This window comes from Populus nigra, chromosome 1 (assembly GCF_951802175.1).
Source record: "Populus nigra chromosome 1, ddPopNigr1.1, whole genome shotgun sequence".
In the NCBI taxonomy this organism is placed as follows: domain Eukaryota; kingdom Viridiplantae; phylum Streptophyta; class Magnoliopsida; order Malpighiales; family Salicaceae; genus Populus; species Populus nigra.
This window is the reverse complement of record NC_084852.1, coordinates 27,702,531-27,713,660: the sequence shown is the minus strand read 5'-3', so window position 1 is coordinate 27,713,660 and position 11,130 is coordinate 27,702,531. Positions and strand designations below refer to the sequence as shown.

At 29.6% G+C, this 11,130-nt stretch overlaps 1 protein-coding gene across 1 annotated transcript; it reads left to right on the top strand.

Annotated features, from left to right (window-relative positions):
• Window positions 1-2,016: 2,016 nt before the first annotated feature.
• On the top strand, window positions 2,017-3,683 carry LOC133701616 (E3 ubiquitin-protein ligase PUB23-like). Its single transcript, XM_062125594.1, has one exon. It carries the CDS (start codon window positions 2,342-2,344, stop codon window positions 3,587-3,589), a length of 1,248 nt encoding a protein of 415 aa, XP_061981578.1. The 5' UTR covers window positions 2,017-2,341; the 3' UTR covers window positions 3,590-3,683.
• The last annotated feature ends 7,447 nt before the right edge of the window (window positions 3,684-11,130 follow it).

Sequence of the window (11,130 nt, the reverse complement as noted above, 5' to 3'; positions counted from 1 at the left end):
TATATCATGATTTAGAGGCGTGATAACTTCATATACCTAGTTTACCTTAAAAAAAAAAAAACAAAATAAGTTGGTTGTATTGGCGAAGACCTTTTCTCCTTACCATTATTCTCGCACGTATGTGTTTAAATTACAAGCAGTAGTAAGGTTTTAGTTTTACACTCTTACCTGCAAAAAGAAGACTAATTTGTTGCCGAAAATAAAGAAGATGGGTAGCTTAAAGGTTGAATCCAAGTTTTGAAAAGGCTAAAATATGTTGAGAGAAGATTAATTTGTTGCTTAAAATATGAAAAGGCTGTCATTTGTGAGAGAGAGAGAGGCATTGAAATTAAAAATTAGCAAGTGATTAAACAGAGGAGCTGAAGCTTGTGATGATGAAACTTGGAAGGTGGTTCACAACTAAATATTAAAAAATAATATAAATTATATTTTAAAATTATATTTAATAATTTAAATTATTAAATTGATATAATTTTTTAATATGATATCAGAACTTTAATGACTAAGTAATTACGAGTTCAAATCTTATTATCTCTATTTATTTAATAAAAATTAAATACAAAATAGTATGAGTTTGTGCAATTTTTAAGTCCAAAAAACTTTCACTTAAAAAAATATATTAGAAAATAATATCTAACGATTTAAGTTTTTGAATTAAAATGGTTTCTTCAAAGTAAAATCTAGAAAAAAGTGATACATATAATTATAAATAAATAACAATTAATTATATGTCAACTTTCTGAATCTTGTATATTATTTTATCAAAAATTTTTATTTTTGTGTTTATTAATTTTTTTTAAAAAAATTCTATACTAATTACCCAATTTGTCCACCTTATTTTATCATAGAAAGCTACCGAATACAAATCATCTAGACTATAACTACTTGTGTATGATATAACATACGGTACCAACCCTTTTACAAAGGAAAGGACAATTCACGGAGCATCACATAACAAGGATAGATCAATCCCATATTCTGGAATGTTGTATTGATTGATGACGAGGTAAAATCTGAAAATATAATGGTCATCAAGGTCCGGATTAAAAAAAAAATTAAGTTAAAGGATCATTAGCCAGGCCATGTCAAAAATTTAGGAAGACCATACATTGCAAGACCATTTCCCTAACTGGTACATTTTTTTTTATTTTTTTTGGGTCAGAGTAAATTTATATCTCAAAAAGTATATTTTATGGATTTAAGTAAGCGAGTAAAACTCTGGTTATTCTAAATTTTTATAAGAAATATACGTCCTGACTTGAACTCGAGACCTGTTATGTAGATTTCAAATTCTTTACCATCACGCCATGTTTTTTGAGGAGGCGGCGTATAATAGCATCCCTCAATTACTTAGGCATAAAAATTAAATATTTATTATAAATTTAAATATAATAGTTATTAAAATCTGTTTATAATGGGGTGCAGTCCGCAATATTCCAAACAAAAAACATCAACGCGACGATGCTTTCTGATTTAGAAATGCAGGCAGGCTGCACCCTTCTCCATACCTAAAGGTTACTTAGTCAAACAATAGGTGTTTTTAAAAAACACTTCAAACTTCCCTAAATGGACCAGATCCTTGGAATATTACCTGTCTTGTTAAGAAACCAGAAATAGGAATCGAAAATAGGAGCAATTAAGAGCTAAGACAGCAACACGTGAAGTTAATGCGTAGGAAACCCCATGAGGCGCCTGAGAAGCTGCCGGCACCATCCATGCATCATCCACCACATCTAATGATCTGGACGCCTTCTGTCATTGAAAAATGATGAAAGTCAAAGGCCCATCTAGGACACATAGAGCACACATTGCAACACCGACTCTTGTCTCAATACAAGGGAATAGTCTCCCATTCATTCATTTCTTTATTTAAAGCTAAAGTCAACTCTTAGTTTTTGAGCCTTTCTTCTTCCAAAACCTTGGAAAAGGTCCAAGATTAATGCCCTCTCGGATTTTCCGTGTGCTGACTTTCGTGGGCTTCAACAACTTCCACACACATATAAAACCGCATCCCTGCCCCCCACAACTTTGAATAATAAAAAGCTATCTTGCAACTCCCAGTAGACAAGTTTGGAAGTTAAAAAAATCCGTTCAAGAAATTCCATTTTCCAGCCTTTAATGGTAGAGTTCTCTCCTTACCTCCTTCCGGCCATTCAAGTGCTATTTTTGTTTCTTGAGTTTTGATATTCAGGTTAGAGCCCTTTTTACTATAATTTTTCTATATTCTCATTTATTGATCAAGAAGATCAGTACTCTTGGTACGTTTGATCATATTCTTTCAGCTTCTCTTTTTTAGTTTTGTTTGTGTATTGTTAAGTTTGCTTCTTCTCTGTTCTTCAAAATGGATCAAATCGATGTTCCTTATCATTTTCTTTGCCCAATTTCCCTTCAACTCATGAGAGATCCAGTTACAGTCTCAACTGGGATTACCTATGATAGAGAGAACATTGAGAAATGGTTATTTTCATGCAAAAATAAAACTTGTCCTGTTACAAAGCAAGAGTTGTTTACCAAAGATCTCACCCCAAACCACACCCTTCGTCGTTTGATCCAAGCATGGTGCACCCTCAATGCCTCGTTCGGTATCGAGAGAATCCCAACTCCAAAGCCACTCGCTGACATAGCCCAGATCTCCAAACTCCTTAATGATGCTAAGAAATTTCCACACTTGCTGCTCAAGAGTCTACGAAGGCTTAGATCAATCACGCTTGAAAGTGAAAGGAATAGAAGCTGTCTAGAGGAAGCTGGTGTAGTTGATTTCTTGGCTTCGATCTTGAAAACTGATAATTCTACTTCAGTTGAGATAGACAGCGATGATAATGAATCGGAGTTCACAAGGGCAAGTGATGAAGCATTGGACATTCTTTATCATCTCAAAATATCACAGAGACAATTAAAGAATCTGATAATCAACGATGGCGATCGGTTTCTAGAGTCGTTGCTGCAAATCTTGAAGCGTAGTAGCTATCAATCTAGAGCTTATGCGACAATGTTGTTGAAGTCCGTTTTCGAAATGGCAGATCCAACGCATTTGATTAGTATCAGACCGGAAATGTTTGTCGAGATACTACGCGTACTTGATGATCAGATCTCACAACAGGCCTCAAAGGCAGCATTGAAGCTTCTCGTGGAAATTTGTCCATGGGGAAGAAACCGAATCAAAGCCGTCGAAGGTGGTGCAGTTTCTGTCTTGATCGAGCTTCTTCTTGATACATCAGACAAGAGAGCTTGTGAACTTATTCTAGCTGTTTTAGAACTGCTTTGTGGTTGTGCTGATGGACGAGCAGAGTTATTGAAGCACGGGGCAGGACTCGCAGTTGTTTCCAAGAAAATACTTAGGGTCTCTCATGTTGCAAGTGATAAGGCAGTGAGAATTCTGTGCTCCATTTGCAGGTTTTCTGCAACTTCTAGGGTTCTTCAAGAAATGTTGCAGGTTGGTGCTGTGGCCAAGTTGTGCCTGATTTTGCAAGTGGATAGTAGTTTAAAGAGCAAGGAGAGAGCTAGAGAGATCCTCAAGGTGCACTCCAAGGTCTGGAGGAGCTCTGCTTGTATCCCTGCATATTTGATGTCTTCTTATCCATCTTCCTGATTGGACCCTTTGTGTTCTGCGTATATAATGATCAATGAGGCAAGGTTAATTTCACCTCATGCAATACAACTTGAAATATTATATTTTTTGCAAATTTCAAGTCAAAATATTTTTCATTTGAATAAGTGTGGTCGACTAATATAAAATTATTTATTGTGTTTGAATCTTATCATCTTTCTTAATTAAATTAAATACAAAATGATGGTAAATTTGTATAAATTTTAAATTTAAAAAGATTTTGAAATTTGAAAATGATGTACTAGCTTAGATAATATATAATAAAAAAACTATTCATTTACATTATTAGATTGAGATGCAATATCGTAGTGAAAGGATTAAGTTTGAGTCTCCAAATATGAGTTAAGAAACATTCCTTTATGCATGCAATATCGTAGTCAAAGGATTAATTTTGATTTATTAATTATAGACAGCATGCTGGACTTGGTTAAGCTTTAATATGTATTTTGTGATTTATTTGGTATTGTGATGTAGATTGTTTTTTTAAAATATTTTTTTTATTTTCAATATTAATATATCAAAATTAATCAAAAATGTTTAAAAATATATTAAATTATTTTTTATTATATAAAAATTTAAAAAATACTTTGAAAAATATATTTTAATGAAAAAAAATGTGGTTGGTTTTTTCTCCTGAGCAAGTATGCACAAGTCATTAATTCTATGAGTGATTTTGAGATTGTGATAGATATTATTATTTAAAAAGCAATTTGTTTGGAAATGTATACAAGTTATTTTTTTAAAAAAATTTATTTTTCAAATTAATACATCAAAACAATTTAAAAGCACATAAAAAATTAATTTAAAATAATTTTTTTTTATAAAAAAACCACAATTTTATCGCAAAAATAATCACAATCTATGTATATACCTTGAAATGGTAAGAAAATGCGGCTGCTTCCAAATTCAATGAAGTGAACCTGCGGCTCTTGATTCAGTATCCGAAGAGCAATTACTTCAGACCATACATTGCTATTTAAAAAATAAAAGCATACATTAATGATTTTATTAATATATGAATTGAACCACGCCCATTATTGGCTATCTAAGCTGGCTTGGTAGATGCAATCTCATTATCAGTTTTAAACTGAATATATATATATATATATATCCCAAATTTGAGGGTTTTAATTGAAATTAAACCGGTGTTCTCCCTGCGCAGGTAACACCCTCCTCCTATTACCATGGTCTTCCTAGTAGAATATGTAATACGTCCCTAAGGACGACGTCATCATTTTTTTTTAGGTTTAAAATGGATTTGTGATATTAAAATTTTATATGCATGGTTGAGAGAATTATTTCAATGGTCTTTTTTTTTATTTTAATATATAAATTTTTACAGGTCTTTCTACAAAAACGTGGGCAATACAATACCAATCGACAATAAAAAAATCAAGGATTAATTGCTACAAATGCCTTGTAAAATAGAACTTTAAACTGTCTCAGCGAGCTGCTTCGACAGTATAATATACAAACCATCCATGAAACGGGAGATAATCAAGGCTCATTTCAGGCCTTCTCAGTCACCCGCTGCCATTTTCTTCGACAGGGGAGCCTTCTAGGAAAGATTTCTCCTCCACTTTACCAGCAGTGTTCTCGCTATGATTTGCAAGATCATTGTACATCTTCATAGAAGCCATAGAGAATTCAGTTAAGGACTCAAAAACTCTCGAAAATCCTATCTGAAACCCACTTAGTGTGATCCTTTGTGTTTCTTTCACGTAGTTGTGGTGTTTTTCCTTCTCTAGATCCAGTTTCTTCCTAAACATGTCCAACTGATCTTTCTTCTCTGTCAAGTGTTCGCGCCGGTTTTCTGCATCTGGCTCAGGTTTATATTCTATAAGTTCAGATTCAAGAAACCTGGTCTCTACCTTCTGGAATGACGTGGTTCTTCTGTCGAGTTCTCTTGCTAGACTGTCAACTTTCCTCTTCTGTAGCTGTTCCTCCCCTTGCTGAGCCCACAAAGCCTTCATATCTTTCAAGAAGCTTTTAATTGCAAAGGATACTGCCTTGTCTGGTAACTTATCCATAGAAGACAACCAATCATGGCAAGTCCCAAGGAATGGTGACATCAAGAAATATATAATCAACACATTAAAATTTATATATTAAAATAAAAAAAAGATATAGAAGATGCTTTTTTTTAAAATGTTATGAACACTATTTTTTGAAACAATTTTTTATGAACATTTTAAAATACGATTAATTACCAAAATCTTAGATTTTTCAACCGCACTTCAATTGAAAGTTTTTGAGCTTGAAACTTGCATAGACTCGCATTACTTTATGCTTGATTTTTGTAAAATAAATAGGGATGGTGAGATTTGAACTCGTAACCACTAGGTCATCAAGGCTCTGATACTATGTTAAAAAACCTTCTCAACCTAATAATTTAAACTGTTAGATAAGATTTCAAGATATAATTTATTTTATTCTCTAATATACTAGATTAATCTTTATTCGAATCAGTATCTCAAATGGTAGTGCTGAATTAACTAATTAAATGTGTACATTAACTAAAAGGTTTTAAACTCAAGAAATTGCTCTTAAAAATCTTAAATAATTTCAAAAGTAATTAATTTAAATAAATGAAAAAGAGCACAGATCAATGCGATTTTCTCAGTTTGGCTGGAGACTTGCAAGAGAAATGCAGATGCATAAATACTTCTTGAGAGTTGATGGGCTTCAAGACTGTCCTGAGAGCCGAACGGAGGTCGACAATTAGCTGACAATTTTAATGGAATATATTACTCCAATCTTTAATACCTTAGTAAACTCTTGCAAATACTTTCTTTCCTCTTCTCCTGGGCTACTCAGTCGTTGAAAATCCAAACTCCTCTTATGAATTATTCTCATTAATACTCTTTCTAAAGCTTAAATCTAATTCGTGAGTGACTTTACTTTTCTTCGTTACTATCATCCATTTTTTTTAAAATGGATATTAAAATTAAAAATAAACTAAAACGGAATGGTGATTTTCAGCAGTGGATATCATTATTCGTATATTTATAAAACACTATTTATTACAATCAGTAGTAAAAACTATTATGTGGGGATGGAATTGTCTTTTCATTTTTACAAAGAATGAAATGATTTATTTACCCTAAAAGGTAAATGTTTTAGAGCTGGCATCAATGAGTTTTGTTAGTCGTTTTTTGCACAGTAAAATAATTCTATTATCCTTATAAAATTGATAGAGGGAAATTAAGTTTTTTAATAAATATAAAAAAATAATTTAATAAAAAAATTGTTAGTGCATGTGAAAGGTGTCTAAGCCTTTATAATGATACATGCAACATCTTCTAGTAGTCAAAAACTCCATTTCACCTTCTTGTTGGAATTCACACGGCTTCCGTTTCTTGTTTGGAAAGCACGTGGCGACAAATGTGGCAAAGTTTGTCACTGAAAATGTTTTTTTTTTCCTTTCTCTTTTCTCCCCCCGCCTCTTAAAATTTAGGTTGATAATTTAAAATTTTAAAATTATTCTCTTAGTTATTGATATTTCAATTTTAATTTTTATTCTTTTATTGAATTTTAATTTGTTTTCAATTTCATGCTTCAATTCCAAGTTATTGTATATATTTTTTAATTTGGTCCTTATTTTTTTTATTTTTATTCTTAGTTTTTTTATAGAATTTTTATTTATTTTTAATTTCACCATTTAATCTCAATTTATGATATATTATTTGTTTTTGATATTGTCCTTATTCTTTTAATTTTTATTTTTTCCCCTTCCATAAAATCTTTATTTGTTTTCAATTTTATCCTTCAATCCCAATTTGTGATTTATTGTTTTTTTTTTAATTTGGTCCTCACTCTTTTGATTTTTTTTCCTTTTGTTAAATTGATTTTTTTCTTTACAACTTTACCCTTCAATAAAAAATTTGTGGTTGTCCTCTAATTTATTTTTTGTTTCAGTTTTGATCCTCTATTTTTTAATTGCTATTTTTTTTTTGTTTTGAATTCTTTTAAATGATTGACTTTTTTTATTTTATCTTTCAATATTTAATTGGTTGGGGATTGGACTTCGTATTTTTTCAAGGTATGATGTTTCTAGTCTAATGACCTAGGTCACAGATTTGAAAAGTTAATGTGAGTTGATATTAAAAAAAAACTAATTTTTTTTTTAATTTTATCATTCAACTTTAGTTTTTATATAAAAAAATAGTCTTTTTGGTTTTCTTTATTTTTTTATCTATTTATCTTGATCTCATAATTTGGGATGCCGGGTTGACTCACTCCTTATTACACAGATTACAAGTTTATCATGCTAATTTAGATTAATTTTTTTTTTGTTATAAATTTTTATCTAATTTTGTCCTCTATATTTCATTAGTTAAGAATTGAGATGCATTGTTTTTTTTTTTTGAAAAAAAAGGTTTTCTTCCCAAGTTATCATCATTTTTTTTTAATTAGTCTATTTATTATCGTTATTTTTTTATTATTTAATTAAAATAAAACATATTTATTTTACCTAATTGATTTTATAATTCAAATCATAAATTGTTTTTTCTTTTTAAAACATGGTTGAGACAAAACATTATTTTTTATGCAAAAACAAAACTGGCTCCGCAGAATTACACATCCAGTATAAAACTAATCTTGAAATATTATAGAAAAATTAAGCGAACACAGTAAACTTTCACAAAAGATAACAGAAAATATTGGAACCTGATAAAAAAGAAGAAGAAGAAGAAGAATGAGTTAAGATTTGCAAAGGTCATACAAGAATTTTAAGAACTATATGTTTGTGAAGGAAATCTTCGGTTGCTCAATATCTTCAAAATCTGCATTATATGGAATGGCGTTCGAATATATTTTGTTCTTTTTCTACACCAAAACAACTTATATATATATATATATATATATATATATATATATATATATATATATATATTAGAATTAAGAGATCAAACAAACAATAAATAATTTAAATACAAAATTATAGTATAAATAAAAAGGATAGTGCTTTTATATATGCACCATTTCACATAACACTATTTATTTCAATTTTTTTTTGTTTTTTTAATCTATATTTTTTCTAATTTTATACTTCAATATTTATTTTATTAGAGATTGAACTTCATAATTTTTTTTATTTGCTTTATATATGGTTAACTTGATATCATAACTTGTGTTGCAGGTTTGGTAGGTTAACTCGGTTGATTCGAGTTTATTTTGTCTTTTTTTCTAATTGTTTTTTTTTTCAATTTCATCCTTTAATATTGAGTTGGTTAAGGATTAAGCTTCATGATGTATTTCGGTTTGGTTTCTATAAGGTTATCTTAGTCTCATGACTCGGGTCATAGGTTTGGTAGATTAACCCAGTTGACTCGAGTTTTTTTATCCCTTTTTAACTGTTATTTTTTCAATTTTATCCTTCAATATAGAGGTGATTATAAATTAAGTTTCATGATTTATTTTGGTCGCTTTTTATGAGGTTATTCTGGTAATATGACTCGAGTCATGTGTTTTGTGAATTAATTAACTTAAGTAGACTTAGATCGTTTTTTTTATCGTGTCTTGTTTTTAGATTGATTTTTTTTTTCCGATTTCAACCTTTAACAATGAGTTTATTGAAAATTCATGGGCTTCATAAATTTTTTTATTTTCTTTTTATGTATTACAATCTTATGACTTCGATTACGAGTTTGATATGTTAACCTTGGTTGACTCAAGTATTTTTGTTCACTTTCTGTAAGGTTATCTTGATCTCATGACTCGGGTCACAAGTTTGATAGGTTAACTCGGGTCAAATTCTTTTGTTATTTTTTAATTAACTTTTTTCAATCCTATTTTTCTATATTGGATTGATTGAGAATTGAGTTTCATAATTTATTTTGAATTGCTTTATATGAGGTTATTATGGTCTTATGATCTAAGTCGTGAATTTAGCAAGTTAACATGAGTTGACATATATTGTTTAAATATTATTTTTTTAAAAAATTATTTTCTTGAATTTTTATGAAACAAATTATATATTTACTGGTCGTCTGGATCACATTTGGATTTATTAAGTTGATTATGTCATATCAAATCAACCTACATATAGTTTTTTTCACTAAAAAAAAATTAGTAATGTCTGGATTTTTTTTATATTAAAAAAATAATTTAACTATAACATAGCACGGCAACAATATAGTTTAGATCTAAAATGAGTAAAGAAAGTTCAAAGAACACCTTTTAATAAAAAAAAGAAAGTTAAAATAAACGAAAAGATGCCATCAAGGGAGAAAGATGGACGGTATGGCTAACCCCAGCCCAAAATATTGAGCTCGTAACATTTTGAGTAATGGGAATATTTAGATAGTATTTTGATTTTGTATGTGGGAAATGAATCGAAGGATTAATTCGAAAGTTTTTGTTTTTCCAAAATATATAGAATGATAAATTATTGTCATTAGAAATCAGTATAGTATGAGGCTTGTTGGATTTATAATAATTTTAAGATTCATTAATTTGTATTTTATGATTACTAACATATGTTTTTGTCATATATATTCACAAACATCATTATACAAAAACTTGACTAAAGTGGTTCCAGGAACAACTTCCAAGTCCAGGATAAATGAATCGATATATTTTTCTTTGATTAGATGTGTTTTCAATATATTTTTACTTTTCTTTTCTTTAATATATATATCTCTAAATTCCTACTTGTGTTTATCAACTCAATTTTTTATTTTTTTACATTTATTTTAAAAAATTTTTATTTTTAAAATTTTATTCAATTTTAATCATTTTTGTTGTTTTGGTCCTTTTTATTATTTTTTGTGAGGTTAGAAATAATCATAAAATTACAAAAATTAAAATACAAAAATTAAAGAAAAAAGAGTACACAGATGGGGTTTGAAATTAGATAAATAATTGAGTATCAGGTCCAAAAATTGAGTTTAGAAATTTTTGGGTCATAATCGAGGGTTGAATTGAAGAAGAAATTAAAGAAAAATGGCTTAAATTAGTTTAATTTGGATGAAACTAAAACAAAAGGAAGTTCAAGGATGATTTTGAAAGAAATAGCCAAGTTAGAAAGTCAATTAAGGTCTTAATTGAAAATGAACGTTGAATTTAGGTACCAAATCAACTTAAAAAAGAAAATTGAAGACAGGGGGACCAGATTAGAAGAAATAGAGAAATCAGAGGGGTTGTCCTAATTCGTTTAAGGGCGGAATTGAAAGAAATCGAGGAAAAAAGGTGAAATCGACCCAAATTAGGAAAATTTAAAGACCAAGAATGGAAATGCGAAAGGCGCTGCAATGGAAGGACGAATATTAAGTTTGACATGATTTTAATTAGGAAAACCTAATTGGGACCAAAACGACATCGTTTCACATTAAATGAAACAATGTTTTTTGTTTAATTTGGGGAGGAACAGGCTTTGAAGATTCAAACAAAACAACGTCGTTTTGTTCATGAATCTGCATATTTTCTAGGTAAGGCCAAGACGACTGATTCTCACATGATCTTAGAGCTTAATTTATGATCCTGATTGATTCTCATGACATCATAAAAAGCAAGAAACA

Excerpts from the sequence above, each read along its gene's own strand:
- LOC133701616 (XM_062125594.1), top strand. The coding sequence starts at position 2,342 with ATGGATCAAATCGATGTTCCTTATCATTTTCTTTGCCCAATTTCCCTT.